The sequence below is a fragment of the Lathyrus oleraceus genome, chromosome 6 (genome assembly GCF_024323335.1).
Source record: "Lathyrus oleraceus cultivar Zhongwan6 chromosome 6, CAAS_Psat_ZW6_1.0, whole genome shotgun sequence".
NCBI lineage: Eukaryota > Viridiplantae > Streptophyta > Magnoliopsida > Fabales > Fabaceae > Lathyrus > Lathyrus oleraceus.
The window spans coordinates 458,695,439-458,717,364 of NC_066584.1; the positions used below are offsets into that span (position 1 = coordinate 458,695,439).

At 35.7% G+C, this 21,926-nt stretch overlaps 1 protein-coding gene across 1 annotated transcript; it reads left to right on the plus strand.

The window, feature by feature from the left end:
• The first annotated feature begins 12,382 nt into the window (after nucleotides 1-12,382).
• LOC127091319 (cysteine-rich receptor-like protein kinase 10) lies at nucleotides 12,383-21,269 on the plus strand. Its single transcript, XM_051029934.1, has 7 exons — nucleotides 12,383-13,361; nucleotides 13,438-13,569; nucleotides 19,466-19,623; nucleotides 19,723-19,930; nucleotides 20,005-20,242; nucleotides 20,338-20,488; nucleotides 20,679-21,269. Exons 1-7 carry the CDS (start codon nucleotides 12,509-12,511, stop codon nucleotides 21,027-21,029), a joined length of 2,091 nt encoding a protein of 696 aa, XP_050885891.1. The 5' UTR covers nucleotides 12,383-12,508; the 3' UTR covers nucleotides 21,030-21,269.
• The last annotated feature ends 657 nt before the right edge of the window (nucleotides 21,270-21,926 follow it).

Here is a 21,926-nt window from a genome sequence, read left to right on the forward strand (position 1 = left end):
GACCTCAATCCCTTTCTTTGTAAGGTAGTATCCTAATAACTTCTCAATTTTAATTATGTTCTGAACCAGGCAAACACCCAAATGAGTAAGACCTAATCCATCTCAAATCTACTCCATGTGACCCAAAGTATAAAATCACTTCACACTTAAAGAGTAAGGTACAATCTCTGATATCAATTTTCACTACACTCATCTTGAATTTTGAACTGACTTGGACGTTGGAGTGCAACCCATGTAGGTCCACCCCGCGCCACCGTAGAGGAGATCAGAGCCACCGTTCAAGATCATCAGTTCTTCAACTACATGCATTTATGGTTCTCAAACTAAACAATGACGTCATCTATGGTGAAATTCTGGTATCAGATATGAGATGTCGAAGGTAATGTCACGACACTAATATCTGAACAATATAAACAGGATAAAAGATAAAGAAACAATAGTACAAGTGACACAAGCAATTGTTAACCCAGTTCGGTGCAAACTCACCTACGTCTGGGGGCTACCAAGTCAGGAAGGAAATCCACTAAACAGAATCAGTTCAAAGACTCTCAGTAAACAACTTCAAGTTACAGTCTTTTCACCTAATCTCTACCCGTGTGACTTCTATCTAAGAACTCTTAGATAAGAGACTCTACTGACCCCCCCTCAATCACAACAGTGATGTAAAAACAAATATTACAAAGAAAGAAGACACTCTTCAAGAACACATACTTGATCTTGCTTAAAATCTTCAACCAAGTAAACACACGCTCATGCTTCAAAGCTTAGAGTGGACAAATTACAACATAAAAGTCAGTCCAATTCAATCATCAATAGGATGAATGAATGACTCACAATACACAAGCTCACACAAAACTAAAACCCTTATTCTCTTTCACTATTTCGTTCGTTTTCTTGTGTGTTAAAATCAGGTTTTCCATGCCCTTTATATAGAAGCTTTTGAATGGGCTTGGACATCATAAAACCCTAAAACTATTTTCCATTCGTATCTTCTTAACAGCTGATCATATCTTATTGGAAAATAAATCAATCTGGTTTTAATTACTGCTTGAATGGCGCATTCAATCTCCACACCAATCACACATAGATTAGCATGAAAAGTGCAATCAAAAGATATATAACATTCAGACTGAATGTTCTGTATACACATGTCTTGACATCGGGTCTGACATCTCAGCTAAATCATGCACAACCATATTTAAACACCCTGCAGGAAACTGATATCTCATGTCAAGACAACACTTGTGACAACTTGTGAAAACTCTAGGTTTTACCAAAATTGATGCCAACACATAGAACCAACAAACTCCCCCTTTGACAAATTTTGGCTAAAACATACATCAGATCATATGTTTCACAAGAAAATAATCACAGTATCAGTTCAGCAGTAGAAGTAATAAAACACACATTAGTAGCTAAAATAGCAACTAGTAAACACATATTAAACACACATGCGCTTGTGCTCCACCTCCCCCTCCAGCTAGCACTAGTCTGCTCAACACAGACAAAACACTTCCCCCTCTAACATCGCATGTAACATAGAACACCTCCCCATCTAACATCACCTTCAACATCACATGTAGCATACAGTTTAACATCATCTCTAACATCATCTGTAACATCATCTATATCATATAATATAACATATCTACTTTAGCTACTTCTCCCCCTTTTTAGCCAAAAGAGACCAAAGAGACAAAATAAATGTCTATTCAGTCACATAAACAGAATGTCAAAGCAGAGCGTTAAGTGTTACAGATCCAAGAACATACACAACTTTATACAAGTTGAGATAAAATCCATCAAACCAGAAAAATGCATATTAAAGCAACAGAACATAACTGCAAAAAACAAAAAAAACAGAACAACCATCACAGCACAGAGAAAACAAAACACCATCAGCAGAGTGGGGGACAACTTCAACAAAAAGCTAGTCAGAGGAGCTTGAGCTTGTATCTTCATCAGCATCAGAAACAGAATTGCCACTTGATTTATCTTTAGTTGCAGACCTCTCACTAGAGGTTTGGGCTTCTGCTTCCTTGGCATGTCCAATATTCTCTCTTTCAGCTTGCTCCAAGCTTGCAATCAGAGCCTCCAACGCTTATTTCTTGGTTGTTGCTACCCTTATCCCTGTATTCAACTCTTTACAAATTTCCTTCAGCTCAACAATAAGACCACCTTTTGAGGTTGGCTTTTTCACAGCAGATGTCATGACAATGTCTTCGACAGAATGAAAATATATAAATGACAGAAAAATAATTTTATTGCAAAGCAACAAAATTTTAATTGAACTTAAAATTAAACGCTATATTTTGGCAGTCTCCGACAACGACACCAAAAATTGGGTCGAAAAAATAGCAAGTGTAGTATTTTGCCTGTTATAGTAATAAATGTGAAATTCCCCGAATGTCGATCTCAATGACTGCAAGTTAATATTGAGTTCAATTCATCGTTCAATTAAACAAAGACTATAATTAGGGTTTTTAAATTCAAAATTATAAAAATAAAGGCAAATGAAAATAATAATAAAAAATAAGGATTTGCAAGGTATGAGGAACAATGCCAAGGAAGGTGTATGATTTATCCATGTAACAACTCTAAGTCACTATTACATCAACAAATATCAATTACCACCAGTTCTTAAGGGTATTTTCTCCCAAGTCCTTGGTGAGAAAGCCTTTAATCATTCTACCCTAGTTTCTATGTCCATAGACAATTAGGGTAAAGTTAAGCTTTATTATATCAAGAATGCTCTGATTCATACAGGGTATCCCTAGTTTTAGGTGATATCTACTGTAGAGTAATCTAATGAAAACCTTACCAATGGCGGTCCAGCGTAATCGATAACAAAACAACAATCTCGATTGGTCTGAAAGAGAAAGCATTAAGCACATCAAAAGATTACCGTAAAAACAATATTATAAATGCAATCGTAAACTCATAGTCATTATAATTCTAAATTAGGGACACCCCCTAGCATTGGGGGGTTCAGCTACTCATATTGTTTAAAACAAATTCAAAATAAAAAATACACATTACAAGTAATTGGATGACGTGGATCTTCAATCGCTTCCGCTCATGAAAATCTTCCGCTCTCTGAATTCTTTGATCTCTGTAATCCTTGCTTGTCTGACAATACTGTGTTCGCCTCGTTCCAAGATGACCTTTTCTCTTGTAGAAACTCTCATAATATAGTGAAAATCTCTTGGCAGAAGGTGGAAATCTCCAAAACGTCCCTGCAGCTCAAGCCCGATAAAACTCGAAAACTAAAAAATTAGCGTTTTGGACTGACACAGCCATGTCAGGCTGACACGGGCGACCGTGTCAGCTCTCTTCCTTGTTATTTCCTTACTGACCGCCCCAGGTGACCTGACACGAGCGATCGTGTCAGGCCATTGTTTTAGGCATTTCTTGTACTTTCTTGGGCTTCCTCCTGACACGGCCCGTGTCAGGTGACACGGGTGGCCGTTGTAAGACCCCAATTTTGGCCCTAAGATCCCTCATGGCCCATATCATTCATATCATGGCCTCAAGGATCATTGCATGCCCTAGTCCCCTCCTAGTGGGGTGGTTGCCTTGTGGTTTGTTTCTTGATCACCAAGCATACTTTGCATTTGTATATCTTTGCTTTCATATGTTTATCATTTAAAAAGTACAAAAATATTGTCAGTCTAACCTTTTTGCTTGCAGTTAAAGTAATCATCAGCAATTAGGTCAAAGTCAGCCACAGTCAGTCAAAGCAATGGATGGTGGCCATTCTTGCAGAATTTGGGCACCATGATCAATAATCAAAGGTTCATACAACTTGAGACATCATTTGAAGTCAAGTTCTCAAAGAATTAGGGTTTGGAATTCATCAGAAGTGGTCCAGTCATCCAAAACCCTAGAAAAGTCAAACTTGGTCAACTGTGGATTTAATCAGAGATTTGATGGATAGAATTGATTTGAAGGAGTTCATTCATGCTCATATAAGCCTCATCTATCATGTCAAACCTCATCATGGAAGAAAATCAAGCCAATCAGAAAATTTTCCAGAAATAGAAAGTGGACCTGTAATTTCAACTGCCAAAAATGGAAACTTCTTGATCTTAAACTTACATCATGATACAAGCTCCAAATGAATTTATGCTCAACATGAAAGTTGAAGATCTTGTCTTCCCATTTTCAAAAAGTCCAAGAACTCTCAAATCCCATGTGTGGTTGTCAAGATATGATCAAATCATTTTCACCAATTTTTGAACTTCAAAGAGCCATATCTCTCAAACCATAAGGCCAAATTTGGTGGGGTTTTTTCCTACAAACCACATTTTTCATCCTCTTTCCAAAAATATAAATTTCATAACCTAAAACCTTACCATTCAAAATGGCATTTTTGGACCTTTTACATTTAAAATCAAAGTTTGACTCAAAGTTGACTTTTTGATCCTTTGACTTTTTCTCATTTTTGCCAATTGGGAAATGTTTCATATATTATTTGTGACTTGTCTCAAGCTTTAAATCATGTCCATACCATCATTCCACCATCATTTTGGATCAAAAGCACAATTTGGCAAAATGTGCAAATGGGAGCATAAGAGTAAAAGGCAGGTACAGCAGTACATGTACAACCACAAACAACATTTTGCAATGTCCTTCTGCAGCCTTTCCAGCCCAAATCGACCAGCTTGCACCTCCTTTTCACTTGTGCACACAATTAGCAAAATTGCAAATCATTCCATTAGAGCTAAACCAACTTACCATTTCTTAAACCAATTTAAAACAGACCTTTATAAGCATTTTTTCTGTCACTTCCAACCCTAGCTTGACAGCCACAGACCAAAAAACCTTCATACTCTCTCATTCTCTATTTTCTGCATTTGGCACTTTCTGTTTAAAACACGAAAACCCTTGAACAACTGGGATTGATTCTTCATCTGGACATTCTTTGGAACTCCTTTCGAGCACAAAACATCCTCTGCACAGCTCTTATCATGTTCTGTTTTCAAAGGAATCCTTCAATGGCAGTTCGAGTTTAGAGTGAAACCAAGCAAGCTTGAACTGATCTTCCTCAAGCATTCATCATTATCAACCATGGTGCTCACCTGTTTTTGCTTACAACCACTAAAGGACCACTGCATCTCCATTTCTTCAAGAATAAGTAAGTTTCTCGACCTTCCTTTTTCTCCAAACCATGGTATGATTCTGGTAGAATACACATCACTGAGTCCATTGCAATTTGTGGCATGTAAAATAGTAGAGTTATGCATGAGAAATTTGATTTTTAAGTAATATGTCCAAAGTTGTCTTGGTATGTTTCTTTTGTTTTAGCTCGATTTAGTGATGATGGTTGCTAGAATATGCATGAATGATGTTTGTTTGGCATGTTGGTGGGTATAGTTTCTTTTTTGGGCATGTTGATTCTTGATGATTTCACATGATGATGTTGCTTACTGCTGTTTGAAACCCTAGAACTCTGCCCATGAAACCCCATGATTATGTTTGGTTAGTTGTTAGTAATGCTGCATAAGGATGTTACTTCATGGCCATGCTTGATTATTGTTGATTCTGTTTATGTTTGGTTGTTCATGTTTGGTGTTTGGATGATGAAGTTGATGATACCCTGTGGCTGCAACTTTAAACTGTCCAGAGATTTGCCATGCTCGTGTCTATTAGTTGCTGGATGATATTACCTGAACCAATGCCATGTTATTGTGTGATGTTGCTTGAAGCTTGTTTCTATGAGCTGAACATGTTAGCCATGCTGTTGTTAGTTGTTTATTTGTTGGAATCTCAATTGATGATAATGTTGATGACCTCAATGTTGATTACATGATGAACACATGATGCTGCTAAACCTTGCTGCTGCTTCTAAAACTTTAAGCTGCCCAAAACTTGCTTGGTCTTACTGTTGCCTGGTGGCTATGTGAACATTAATAGGTGTATGCTGTTGTGATTGCTTAGATGGACTAGGTTTGATTATGGTTGATAAACATATGCTGCCATGCTGATTAAACATTGCTGCTGTTTTAATCCCTTGTCCTGCCCAAATCCACTTGGATTGTGTTTTGCGTGTTGGTATTATGATGTTACATAGGTACATATGCCTTGCCATTGAGTGCTTTTGCTCAAAACCTGTTGATTTTAATGATGAACTTGGATGATGATTACTTGCTGCAGTCTAGGAAACCATGCCCATAACTTTTCCTGCTTGTGTTTGTCTTGTTGTTCATGTCATGAATAACCTTGTTACCACCTTAATGTTTGCATGATGGTTGCATGATAATGTATGGACCTACTGCAATGCCAATACTGCTGCTGTTAAACATTACCCTGCACCAGAAGAATTCCCATGATTATGTCGTTTTGCTGTTAATGTTCATTGCCATATGCTGGATATGTTTTTGTTCATGTCCATGGATGTTGTTGTTTGAAAATGAATGCTGATTGTTTACAAATGCCATGCTGTATGTGGAATGCTGTCGGATTTTATTTTGATGATTTCATGAAGATGCATGTTGGTTGCTGTTAGAAATCCATTTGATTGTGCTGTATGCTGTTGATTGCCTGCTGCTACACATTGCCAAATGCTATGCTGCTATGTGCTGTTGTTTGTTTTGCTTTGTTTGGTCGAATGAACATGATGATGAATGAATTATACTGCTGTCCAAACTTATGCCCTGTACAGAATTTTTTCTCATGATTTTGTTGGTTTGTTGTTAGTTAATATTGCTTAATGATGACAGTTGTTTCCTTGCCATGTTGAATGCTGTTGTTGTTTGTTGAATGATCATTACCTTTGCCATTTGTCTACCATGTTATTCGAGTTTGGCATGTTGTTAATGAACCATGAGTTTGAATGTTGCTGCTGCTGTTTCCCAAAACCTTCCCTGTCCAGAATTTTCACATAATCTGGTTTGTTTTGTTGTTAGTCAATGTGGTATGATGATGTTGGTAAACCAAATGTCGAAAACCATGCTGTTAATACCATGCTGTTGTCTGTGTGTTTGGTCGAATGATGTTGATGTTCATGGTGCCCAGCTGCATAAACCCTTAAGAAACCCTACTGCTGTTTTGCTATTCTAATATGCCCAGTTTTTCCATGGTTAATGTTTGTTGTTGTTGGTCAATACTGCATGATGATGATGATTGATCTTTGATGCTGTTTGTTGGTTGTTGTTCATGAACATGAGTTTGAAGTTTGCCTTGGCTGCATAAAACCCTAGGGTTTCTAAAACAGAAAATATTTTGCTCCATTGGTCGTTCTACTGTTCCATTGGCTGGGAGCCAATGGGAACATTTCGTTTCCCCCATCAAAACGCTGTAGTTTAATTAAGTGACTCCACTATTTACACAATTGCCACGCTGACTCCCATGTTTGACCAATATTTCATGTTGTGTGATCATGTTTGTTTCAATTATTCATCAAACTTCCACAATTCATTTTTGATTCATTTTAACTCCAAAAATTGTGGGATTTTTTGCATTAAACTCATGAATGTGTCCTCTATTTTATGGTGAATTTTAATTAATTTTTCAGTGGCTGGATTTTTAATGATAAATGATTTTTCAACATGTATGCCAAAATGATACATTGTGCCATTTCAATTGTGAAATTCTCATGTTATATCCAATGCCTTTGAGATTTTTTGTGGTGAAAATAGACTCATTGACCTTCATTTCCATATAAAGTTTGTGCATTTATCATTTGTGGATTGAGAGTTATGATTTTCTGAAGTTATGTGTTACATTTGGTGCTATACCATGATCATGTATTTTCCCAATTGTTGTTCACATGCTTCCTCTTATCCAATTGACCCCAAATTTTGCATGAACCATCCATCACATGTCTAGTTTGTGTATGAATTTTCTTGGAATTAATCATGCTGTTTTCCATTTGATTGAGAATTTTCTTCCATATTTGGTCATTTGTTGACTTTTTGTGCTATGCCTTGCCAAATCTTTTGTGAAATTCTCAAATCTTATTGTATGACCATGAAATTTCATATGTGATAACTAGACTCTTTGAGCTTTGCATTGGTGTTAATCTCACTCATTTCTCTTCTGTTTTCAATTTGATATGATTTTTTGAAGTTGACCCATGCTTGTTGACTTTCATCATGCTTACTTGAATTTGGTTTGACTTCATGATTTTACTTGACTGCCTTCCTCTCATCCAAATGCAATGAAATTTGACATGCTTGCTATGTTAGATGTTAGGATTGAGTGTGATTTATTTCATAATTTTTGAAAATGTTTGAGTTGACTTTTGAATGAAGTCTTTGTTGTTGACTTTTGTATGCTTCTCTTGCCACGCTTTGCATCCTTTTGCATATGAAATGACCATGATGCATGATATAATTATGAATCCAATTGAGAATGCTTCTTGAATGTTTAAACTTGGTTTGGGTTGACTTTTCCTTGCTGCCTTGACTTTTTCTTTCATCTTTGACCCTAGGCTAGTCCTAGTGGTCTTCTAAGCTTATGTTTGAGTTCATCTGTTTCAGGTTAAGCACCAATGCCTTGAGGATCATTCAAATGTGTTTTAGTTTGATTGTTAAATGTGCTAACCTTTGTTTTGTAGGTGACTCATATGCTTGAGTCTTTGTGCCTTGCACAATTGGTCCCTCTGTGGTTGACTATTGGTTCATTTTCTTTTGATTTTGATTGTTGACTTGTTTACTAATGAGTCTGACTTTTTCAGGTACTTTAGTTGCCTAAGTTCTTTGAACTTGCTTGCTTTGCTATTTAGCATTTGCTTTGAGGTATAAACCTTTCTTCTTCATGAAGTCTGGAGACCCGGTCTGTTATTTGACCGGGCAAACTGTCTGAAGTCCTCCTTAAGAGGCAATGCTTGTGTTTGTTTATATTTGTCCCAAGCAGGAAAAGTCCTTCAAGTAAGGCAATTGGTGGAAGGTAGGGATAAGCAATCTATCCCCCACTATTCAGTGTGTCCTCTCTTTGCTCCCATTACATGGTTGAAGCAATGAGATAAAAACCCAAGATCTAATCGAGTCAATAATGTGGAGAGAGTTCCTACTTTCTGAACTCCCACACTTTCTTATATGCTCTCTCTGATCTGAGATAGAAGCAATGAGGCACACCCCTCATCTCCTTTTCATCTGCTTCACTTGAGCCCCTCAATGGCCAGGTTAAGAGCGACCTTTACCCATTACAGTGGACTTTTAAAGTCAAACCCTCTTGTGTGAGCCCCCATTGTTTGGCTATAGAGTGTGCTGTTTGATATTCATTGCCTGATTGATTGCTTCATATGCACTTGTTTGCTTATATGTTATGCATTTATCATCATCATCAATTGCCATTAGTGCATGATCATCTCATTTGTTTTGTGATGTTATCATTGTTGTTTGCCCATGGAGGACAATTGTAAGCCCATTGCTTTGGCATTTGCTCCTGTGATATGGAAGGATAGAGTGTAAGACCTCATTGGTCACTCATATCTTCTGTTTTATCTGTTTGTATGTGAGGATACAGTTATAAGTCCCTGTAAGTTGGCATCTGTTATCCTATGATCATAATTTGATCTGTTTGATGTTGTATGTGAGGTTGCAGTTATAAGTCCCTGTAAGTTGGCATCTGCTTTCCTGTGATCATAGTTTGTTTATCTGTTTGTATGAGAGGTTGCAATTATAAGTCCCTGTAAGTTGGCATTTGCATTCCTGTGATCATATTGTTGCTTTTGTTCTTGTATGTGAGGATCCCTTGTAAGTCCCTGTGATGTGGCATTGGATTTCCTAGGACCATACTGTGGAGTTAACCTGAGTCCAGATAGATTGGCAGTTGACTTCCATAGTTCATCTTTGTTTTTCTTTTGAGGAGATTAGTGTAAGACCATTGAGTGGCATCTGATATCCATTTCTGTTTTAGGAGACTGGTATAAATCCATTTATTGGTATCCGGTATCCGCTTTTTATTTCTTTGCCTGTGAAGATTAGTGTAAGACCATTGAGTGGCATCTGACATCCCGTTTTGTTTTAGGAGATTGGTATAAGACCATTGATTGGCATCCGATATCCGTCTTTGCTTTGTTTGTTTGTTATTATTCATTTCCATTCCAAAGGACACACTTGAATCATCTTCTATATGATTTCAAGAAGTGAACCTTCTAAGAAGTTTTACTATCCATTCTCATCCATTCATCATTCATTATGTCCTAAACCTTTTCACACATTTACTTTCAAACTTGACATAGATATTGTGCAAACATCTTCATGTTTTCTAACTAAAAAACCTGGACTCAAGTCCTTGACCTTTTTCAAACTTCATTTCATAATACTTATTTGAATTGATCTTAATTATACTTTGACTCCATTTTCATAATCATAATCAGTAACTTCACTCATTCACTTGTTTTGGCTTCGTCCATTAATCTTTTCATACATTGAGCTATAGGTTTGATTTATCTTAGTGGTTGATGTTAATCTCACCTTCTGTCTTTAGTGATTGAATTGTAAGTCTTCCTTGCCTATTATAGGGTTAACCCCTCCCTGGCAAGTTGAAGCTGTTCTCACATGGTGGACGTTGTTGTTTGTATAAGGTTGAGTTTTCTCCCGTGGATAACGTAAGACCTAGGGTTTGTGTTTAAAATCGAACCTAACCCACTTTTGGAAATCTTTTAGCCGAACTACGGCGTTCTGATCCTTACCTTTGATGGAAGGTACGTAGGCAACGGGTTCATCCGTTCGAACCCAATAACCCAATAAAACTTGTATATTCTTTTCTCATCATTCCAATCATGTTTGCACAATACTTATGTCATAACAAATAACAATCTTTTACAACAAGTGTGAAAAGGGCTCCCTAGGAGTACCTAGGACGTAGTGGGTGCCTAACACCTTCCCATTGCGTAATTTACCCCTTACCCAGAATCTCTGATCTTTTTATTAGTTTTCTACGTGTAAAACTTCTTAGGCTTTTGTTCGCTTTTTAGCCAATCCTTGGGATAAATAAAAGTGCGGTGGCGACTCGAAATTTTCAATGTATCTCGTAGCTTATGATTTAATCGATAGATCATATAGCGACGAATACACCGCTACAGCCGTGTCAGGTCTCCTGAACTGGGAAATCTTCTTTTTTCGAACGCCATAACTTTCCACTTTCTCGCATTGAGTCCATTGGATCTTCTCCGTGGACCTGGAGGGAATAAACACGACAACCGAAACGTAAAATCACGAAAACACAAAATAAAACTGACAATTAATAAAATTGCTTAAATAACTTACGGGAATGAAAATTAAGTTTAAAGGTACCATAATGTGTACACAGTGTCTCAAAATCCTTGGTTTCTTATCGGATAAGCAACAAAAACATAGTGAAAATGGTGACCGATCAGGAGCAGAGGCAAAAACTTCTACGGCCAGGATAAGAGAAGGGCCAGGAACAGTGGTCACCAAAGGAGCTATGACAAAGGTAGAAGTCCCAGTATTCACCGCAACCAGAATACCTCGAGCATTTGCAAAGATTGTAGAACTTCTTCACTTTTTTAAAACTTTTCCATGCTATATGCAAAGCGCAATTACGCGTGTAACAAAAAAAAGAGCATAAGAACTCCGCTCTCACAAAAAATATTTCCCTCTCTTCCAGGCTAACTAAACTCAAAATGGCATGAGTATCAATTAACCTTTTTCTCATCTAGGTAAGGGGCAACTCGTCGGGGCCGAACCCTTCCTCACAGCCAAGCCTCGCAAATTAAGATTGCATTTCCTCTTTCATGACCACCTCGTTTGGAGCATCCCAATTAAAGTGGATTATAAACCAATACTTTTGGTATAAGCTCCGACAGAAGTGAGGAGAATCGATAGAGAGGTAGAAAAAATGAGACGGGCAGGAGGCGCGAGACGCTTCACTAGCAAGAAGTGCCCTAGTAGGTCGCCCTAGTCCAGAGCAAAGGGGTCAAACCAAGGATTGAACCGATGAAAGAAAATTAATCCTTGATTGCGGAAGTTATCATGAGAAATGCAATTCAAATATAACAAATCAAAGAAGAATCCAAACCAAGGTTTCTAAGATTTATGATAGACATACAATTGATTTAACATGTTTTAGGTGTGATGTGGTGGAACACGTACATAATCCAAAATTCAAACTTATTTTTTACCTTTGATTTATCATGTTTTTGAAAATTCGATGTGTATTTAGTATATCCAAATTTTAAAATTTTAGAATCTAAAATACTTTTGAAATTTCTGGTGGGATATGTGACTAAGACATGAGTGTAATAATGATCATTCCACTATTTATATTTAATATTTAAATTGATAGAAAAAGATGTTAGTACATTTTAAAAGTAGTTTTGAACTTGTCTCTTGGTTGAACTTTGGCATAGTTGGCAACTTGGCATTACTTCAATTATTGAATAACTACAAATGAAGACGACTTTTGAGGAAGACTTGACCATGTTTTTAACTGAGATAATAATTTCAACTACCACAGCATGAAATGAAATAGCTATATTTCATTACTTCCTCCATCATTCTTTCACAACAACCAATTCCATAGAAGAAAGAGTACAATGCTTTCTTCGCGTTGCCTTCTGTTTTTACTTGTTCCTCTGTTTTTCACAGTAAATTCTGAAGCCGACGACCAACTAATTTTCCGCTACCACAAATGTAACAATGATCTCGGAAACTACACCGGCGGTAGCGCCTATCAAAACAACCTTGCCTCCGTTCTAAAAGATATTTATTCCAACAGAGAAATAGACTACGGATTCTACAATTTCTCTAAAGGCGAAGAAGAACCTGACATAGTATACGCAATCGGATTCTGCAGAGGTGACATTCATCCAAACGATTGCCGTGACTGCTTGAAAACCTCGGCAGTACTTCTCACAGATCGGTGCAGAATACAGAAAGAGGCAATAGGTTACTACGACATATGCACCTTACGCTATTCGAACACATCAATTTTTGGTGTCATGGATACTAATACCGGTCAATATTACAACATCGAAAGCAAAACAGTGGTGGATGATGCGTTTAATCAAACACTTAATGGCTTGTTAGATGAACTTAAAAGCGCAGCAGCGGAAGGTGATTCGCGTAAGAAGTTCGATGAAAAGAATGTTAAAGTAAATGAATCGAATTCTAATAATGAGACTATATATGGTATGGTTCAGTGTACGCCAGATTTAACAAAATCAAATTGTACTAAATGTTTGAATTTAGCTTACGGTGATCTTTCAAGGTGGTGTCCAGAAATGAAAGGCTGTTTGTATCTTGGACCAAGTTGTTCAGTTAGATATGATATAGTTCCGTTTTCTCAGTCCATAGTTACAGATTCACCCGCACCACAACCTTCTCCTCAAACCTCCTCGATTAACTCTGCCACTAACACTATCACTTCTACTACCACCACCACTAAAGGTACATTTTATGGGAGTTATGTAGCAAGCAATTTCATCTTTATTATGAGAGAATATATTTCTTGTTTCTTGATTAGGAAAGAGGAGGAAAACAAGAACTGCTGTCGCTATCGTTTTAGCAATTGTTGTAGCTGGCATAGTGGTAGTTGGTGGATGTATTTATTTTGGAAGGAGAAAGCCAAGAGCCGAGTATATGGCTGAAATTGAAGGTACGTAAACAAGTTAAGTTTTCTCTTATGAATTTGAAACAAAAATTGTGATTTATGAGCAAGTCTTAGGCAAGGCACGAACATAAATCAAAATTGTTTGAGCACACACAAGACAAACAGTAAGACTTAAAATGGTTTTTAGTTGTTTGTTCTCATTGTAAAGTGACGATGGGTTCTTTGCCACATGATCTCTAACAAGAGAGAAAAACTGGCAAGTAAAATGTAGAATTGTTTTGTGGGAGATGATAAATGCTAGTAATAAATTGAATTTACTTCCTCTACATTATCTTCTCTATGTTGATTGATAATCTATAAACATGTCATTTTTGTTTATACTATGAACGAGTGCGAATATATAATTAAGTGAAATAGTCAATTTTTCATTTATACTACACACTTGTGCATATATATATAGTTCGATTAATTAGTTTTATCTAAGTTTGTTGGTAGTTTAAATTAACTAACCAACAAGTAGTTAGTTAGTTAGGTTATTTGCTTAGCCAACGAGGTATATGAATTATGTGAATTTTGTTATGAGAATTAAGGAAATATATAACAATTGTTACAAATTTCATAAGTTACTTTGTAGCAAGAAAACCCTGATGCACTAACAATTGACATCGAAACTCTAATTTTGCCAAAGGGTAATACGAGAGAGTTGTAAGAGGATCATTGAATTAGGAAACACTTAGTGGGGTGTGAGTTTTTCAAGGATTCTTGCAGTAATCATGAATACAAATGATGGATTTCCTTCTAACAACTTGATTTTTGAAAGATGGAATGTCTTAATTAAGTTATCGTTTGGAGCTCAAGATATGCTTGAGATTGTGCAAAATGATTACAAAGAACTGAGTGCAAAACCCACAGATGCAAAAAGAGCCACATTTAAAGATTCAAAGAAGAAAGATTTGAAGGCATTGTTATATATTGACCAAAATATGGATGCTTATTATTTTGAAAAGATTTCAAAGGTGTTAAAATCAAAGGAGACATGGAATATCCTACATAAGTACCATGATGGTGGAGAAAAAGTGAAGCAAGCGAGACTTCAATCTTTAGGAGAAAGTATGAGCTGATGTAGATGGAAGATGGTCAGAAGATAATTGATTACTTTTCTAAATAGATTGCAGTCGTCAATCAAATTAAGACCTCTGGTAAGACTATGACAAATCAAAAAGTGATGAGGTTCCTGATTTCAAGATTTGATTTCTTTACGAATCCAAATATTTGAAGACCGTGAAGATAAAAGAATTGCATAATTAATTGGAGCCTCATGAACTCATGGTGATTAATAGAGGAATTAAGAGGTCAACTTAACAAGCCTGGTAAGCTTAAGTGATAAAGAAAGATGGTTATGAAAGGAGGTTCAAGAAGAAAGGAAAAGAATCTTCAAGAATGCAAACTGGTTCAACAATGGAAAATCAAAGGTTTATGGCGAAGATGAATCCCCTAAGAGATATAGTGAGTGTAGATGATGGTGCACATTAGAAATATAATGAGTGTAGATGATATTGTAGAGACGAGAGTATAAACCTCAATGTCTTTAATTTGAATATTTTAGATATGGGATTGAAAAAAATAGATATACTTAAATATTATTAATAAATTTATATTGGGATTTAAGTGTGAGTGGTTAAGTTCCGCTTTGACTACTGTTAATGCCTTAAGGTTTTGGATTGATAAGTGGTGTCATGGTCTCTTGAATCTCAAACATTTAGCCCATTCTGGCTAGGCTCGGTGGGGGAGTAGAAGTGTGACCCTAGTATGGACTAAGGCTAGTGATGTGGGTGACTAACACCAGTGGGGTAGATTGTTGGGATTTAAGTGTGGATGGTTAAGTCCCATGTCAACTAGAAATGGAGGAAATGTCGAGTTTATAAGAGAAAAGACAAATACCTCTAATGCCTTAAGGTTTTGGGTGGATATGTGGTGTCAAGATGACCCATACCCTGATGCCTTAATGTTTTTGGTGGATATTATTGGGAAAGATCCAATCTTGAAGTTAATTGAATCTCTCTTTATGAATAAGAATCAATTGTTTGATTGATCACGCCTTTTGTTCTTCACCATTTAGTTAGGTGAAACAACAACTTAGTGGTTGCAAGATGATTCTACACCACACAGTAAATTGAAATATGAAAACAAGGCAATTGAAAATAAGAGAAAAAATAGATTCTAAAGGAGGAAGAAGAATATAGTATTGTTGTGCAAACTGCACTCTAAGTGTTTGTTACAATGTGTGCTAATCACAATTGTGATTTCTGAAAACTACACAATGATACTATAAAACTTCTTACAAATGAAATAGATTTCCTCTCTATTTATAATGTGATTGCTTGCACTTCAAGTAATCATAAAATAACTAACTCAACTAAAGCTAAGCTAAGTTAGTCAACTTTGACTCTGTCGAGCTTAACTCATTAGACCAAACTAAATACCCTTCGACACCCGTCGAATACTATAGGGATTGACACAAAAAATTACATATTTAATACACCACCTAATTCATTGTGTCTAAGCTATAAACATTCATCATTGTTCTTAATCTCTTGAGCAATTCGACCTGCACAATCTTCCTCATTATATATGCAATATGATTCTCTGATCTGCAGTGCTCTTGGCTCAACTTTCCATTCACTACTTGCTCTCTCAGGTAATGGAACCTCATTTTGATGTGTTTGCTTCTTCTGTGTGCTATCAGATTCTTTACCAGGTTGATAGTCGACATGTTATCCATCTTCATAGTCATTGCTCCATGATTCTTTCCTGTAATTGCTTTGACTAGATTCATCATCCATGTTGCTTGGCATGCACATTACAAAGATGTTATGTATTCTGCCTGGTATGATGATAAAGCTACCACGGGTTCCTTTCTCGAACTCCACACGAATGTCGCGCCACCTAACATGAACACATATCCTGCTGCCGTTTTTCTATCTTCAACATCACCAGACCAACTATAGTCAGTGTAGCCCACAAGTTTGCATTATTTTTCGGGTGTTCCTTTGAGATACCTTTGTATCCACTTGGTGGCTACAAGATGGGATACCTTTGGCTTCTGCCTGAATCTACTGACCATGCATACACAATAGGCTAAGTCCAGCCTTGTGTGATAGAGGTATATAAGTGATTCAATGAGTCTTCTGTATTTCACATGCATAGAATACAAATTGTACCAACTCACCTTCATCATCGACCATATCATTTGATGTTATTACACATTTCAACAATCTTGCAAGCATGTTTCTAGTTGTCTGAGGTCTGCTTGTGCTAGCTTGACCTTTGATAGCTTCTTGTCGAACTTCTCTAACAACTTCACTAGCTGGTTTATCACACAAGATTCTCATTGGATCTTTCTTAATTTTCTCAATCCAATCCAACTTATGAAGCTCATTTACGATCACATCCCTGATGATCATGACTTGCTTGTTGACTGGGTCGAACTGTTTGTATCCACCAGTCGAGTGATATCCCACCAGGATCATCTGACTCAACTTATCATCCAACTTTCTTCTCAGCTGATTGACACATGTCTATGTTCTATGGATCTAAACATTTTCAAGTGTCTTAAACTAGGGTTGAAAACAAATCAATATTCTTCTGGTGTGATACTTTAAGCTTCTTTTTCGGACATATGTTTAATATGTATGTTGCAGTCAACATAGCCTCACCTCATTGCTCATTTTGGAGATTCTTGCCTTTTAACATACTTCTCACCATATTCATAATGGTTATATTCTTTCTTTCAGCAATACCATTTTACTGAGGAGTGTATGGTGGCACCACCTCATGCATAATTCCTTCTTTTGTAGATAGTATGTCAAAATATTTTGAAACTTACTCTCCACCTCCATCTGTCCTTAGAACCTTAATCTTGTGACCACTTTATCTTTTCATCATTGCTTTGAACTTGGTGAAAACATCGATCACATCACTTTTCTTCTTGATTGAGTAGGTCCACAGTTTTCTATTGTAATCATCAAGGAATGTAACAAAGTACTTGTTACCTCCAAGTGAATCTACCTAGAGAGGACCATACATGTTTAAGTAGATTATCTCGAGAGTGAATTTCGACTTGCTTCTTGCATCCTTGCTAAAGTTGTTCTTGTGTTGCTTTGCTTGAACACATTCTTCACACACTTCTAGAATATGGGTTTCTGGTAGGTCTAAAACCATGTTCTTCCTCTTCATATTACTAATGTCATTAAAATTCAAGTGACCAAGTCTGTAATGCCATATCCATTCATCTCTGCTAGTTGTAGTCTCCAGGCACTTGTGTTCCAACACATCAAGTTCAATCATAAAGGTTCTATTATGAGACATAAGAGCCTTCAAGATTAACCCGTTACTCGAATCAATCACTCTCATTATTCTATCTTTGATCAATACTTTGTAATTCCTCTCGATCAACTGAGCTATACTTAGCAGATTACTCTTTATGTCAGGTATGTGCAACACATTGAAGATTACTGATTTCTTACCATCATTTCTCCTAATCAGAACATCACCAATACCTTCAGCAGATAGGGTATTGTCGTTTACATATTTTACCTTGGTCTTCAACAAGGGACTGATGTTGATAAACCAATATTTTCTTCAAGTCATGTGTGACGAATAACCTAATTCGAGATACCATTGAACTTTGAATATTTCTTCTTCTTTTGTTGGGACCATTAGCATCACTTCGTCTTCTTCTACATGTTTTGCATCACGTTCTTGATCTTTCTTCCCTCCTTGACATTGACTTGCACAATGGCCATGCTTTTGACAATTGTAACACTGGATATGGCTTTTATCAGGTTTTCTTCCATCGCCTTTTCCTCTACCTGCACCACCACCTTTGTGATTTCCTTGGTTAGAAGATTTTCTCTGATGTGATGAACTACCTTCTTGATAGTTTCCTTTGTCTTTGTCTCAAATCCATTTTCCTCTTTAGTCGTCTGAGTCTGCAAAGCCACATCAGTCCTTGACTTGCTTGCAGTTCTTTCATCCATTATTTATAAATAAGAGTCAACCTTTTAATTGATCACGCCTCTTGTTCTTCGCCCTTTACTTAGGTGAAACAGTCACTCATTGGTTGCAAGGTGATTCTACACTACACAGAGAATTGAAAGATTAAAAACAAGACAATTAAAAATAAGAGAAAAGATAAATTATGGAGGAGGAAGAAGATTGTATTGATGCGTAAACTGCACTCTAAGTGTTTGTTACAATGTGTGTTAATCACAACCATGATTTTCTGAAAACTACACAATGCTACTACAAAAATTCTTACAAATGAAATAGAGTTCTTATCTATTTATAATGTAATTACCTGCACTCCAAGTAACCGCAAAATAACTAACTCAACTAAAACTAAGTTAAGTTAGCCAACTTCAACTCTATCGAAGTTAACTCCTTCGAACAAACTAAAACATCATTTGACACCCGTCGAATACTATAGGGCTTGACACAAAGAATTACATATGTAACCGATATATATTAGATCCTGGAAGTTTAACTTAATGACACTTGCATCGCTCCCAGACTCCTAAACATTTTCATACTTTAAAATTTAGTTTGGGACGAACATCATATAGATACATTTTTTTTAAATTTAAAATTTATTTTAAAATAAGTTAGTATATAAATAAAATGATATTGAACGATTGAATGACAAAAATACATTTAATCAAATTTTATAGTACATGAGTGTTCACAAAATATTATAACTTATATAGTTAGTGATGATAAGATTTAAAACTAAGACTCTGCGTAGATTACTTAATCTCTAACTATTAGCCCTATCCTAATGATTTACTCAATATTATTATTACAACCAAAACTTGTTGATTGTGTTATAACATCAATTAAAAAAAAGACAAATAATAAAATATTTGTGAAAACACATGTCCAGTCCAAGAGACATATGAAGATGAAGATGAAGTTAAAGCTGGCAATGATCTGAAAGTTGGTGATTTGTTGCAATTTGACTTTGAAACCATCAAATTAGCTACAAGCAACTTTTCTGATGCAAATGCGCTTGGTCAAGGTGGATTTGGAACTGTTTATAAGGTAAAAAAAATTATCCATTTTTTTATTATTGATACACACATGTACATGTCAAGATATTTTTCTTAAACTATATAAACTAAAAGTTATTATTAATTTTAGGGTACACTTGATGGACATGATGTTGCTATCAAAAGGTTGGCTAACACTTCCAAGCAAGGAGAAACAGAATTCAAGAATGAAGTTTTACTTACAGGGAAGCTTCAACATCGAAATTTAGTTAAACTATTAGGGTTTTGTTTACATAGAGGAGAAAGATTGCTAATATACGAGTTTGTCCCCAATAAAAGTCTCGACTATATCATATTTGGTAAATTACTATATTTTCTATGACTTTCTTTTGAAGTATTATAGATCTATAATTTTGGTTTGATGATTATGTAGATCCAATCAAACGGGCGAATTTAAATTGGGAAAGACGCTTCAAAATCATTAAAGATATTGCTCGTGGTCTTCTCTATCTTCATGAAGATTCTCGACTACAGATTGTTCACCGTGATCTCAAAACAAGTAATATTCTTCTGGATGATGAAATGAATCCAAAAATTACAGACTTTGGCATTGCAAGATTGTTTGCCGCCAAACAAACACATGGCATGACAAGTACGATTATTGGAACATAGTAAGTATGAAGGAAACACTTGACAATATATTTTTCAATTTTCAAATGATTTTTTTTTATTTAATAATCAAAGATTGTTGTTTTGACATATGCAGTGGATACATGGCTCCAGAATATATTAAACATGGAGAATTCTCGATCAAATCAGATGTATTCAGTTTTGGTGTGATTATTTTGGAAATTGTCTGCGGTCGGAGAAACACTAAGATTCGTGACGGGGAGAATATAAAAGATCTGTTAGACAATGTAAGTTTCATAACCATTAACAGTTATAAAAATTTCCTAGTTTAAAATTTTGATTGTAAATATAATTTTTCTTAATTGAAAAATTGTTGTTAGACAATGTAAGTTTCATAACCATTAACAGTTATAAAAATTTCCTAGTTTAAAATTTTGATTGTAAATATAACTTTTCTTAATTGAAAAATTGTTGCAGGCATGGGAAAATTGGAAGACAGGGACAAGTTTAGATATTGTAGATCCAATGTTAGAGCAAGGTTTTAATAAGAATGAAAAAATGAGATGCATTCATGTTGGATTACTGTGTGTTCAAGAAGAAGTAGATGTGAGACCAAGTATGAGTTCTGTTTTACTAATGCTTAGTAGCACATCTTTTCCACTTCCAGAACCTTCAGAACCTCCATTTTTAATGCAACCCAAAAAGGCATTATCTATATCATTAAGTGACCAATATTCAGGTCCCACAATGTCAAGTGATTCAGGATCAGGAAGTCAATTTACTCAAGGATCAACAACTAAGTCCTCAGTTACAGTTACAGATCAATAATACATGATGGTGAATGAAGTGATTGTGAATTATTTTTCAAATTCTGTAACATGAATGAAGTGATTGTCAATTATTTTTCAAATTCTGTAACATAAAGTCTATTCCATGCAATAGAAATGTATTTTATGCATTAGTGGTAGTATTTTGACAGTGGTTATTTAAATCACATGACAGGAGATAAAAACAAGTTCTCCTCTTTAACTTTTAAGAATGGAAGTTATGGATCTTTTGGTTGTTGAAGGATTAAAGAATAATTTACTAAGCATTATTGTGACAAAGGTAATATAGTTATATTTGATTATACTATATGCAAGATTATGAATTCAAATAACAATAAACTATTTTTATTGGTTAAAGAAGGGGAAATATCTACACTGTCGATAATTTAAATAAATGAATTTCTTAATGTATTCTATATGTTACTTACACACCACGCAAAAATACTAAAACATCTCACGGTTTCCGTAGATACATTTCGAACGCATCAAATATACACTCAACGTAGATCATTCTGAATGACGCCCTATAAATTGAGTTTTTTAAATATCGACGATGCATCTCCGGTAGATATCAGTAGATGCATTTTCATAAAGTTTACACATCAGCAGCAGAAGTAGACACCAAAAACATGTAATTTGACAAAATAAAATTAACATTCATAAAATAAAATAAGCATTATATAAATGATTTTAACAGAAAATGCGACATTACACTTCAATATACAGGTGGACGCTTCAACATCTTCACAATATCTTCGATCGATCTTAAAATCGTCGCTTCCAACTCGAGCGAAACTTTTGTTTCGAATATGTATTCCACATAGTCCTTACATATGCATCCGTCTTGAGCTCAAAATTGTTGAAATCAATCTTCCATCCGTTGTCAATCAACGGTGAA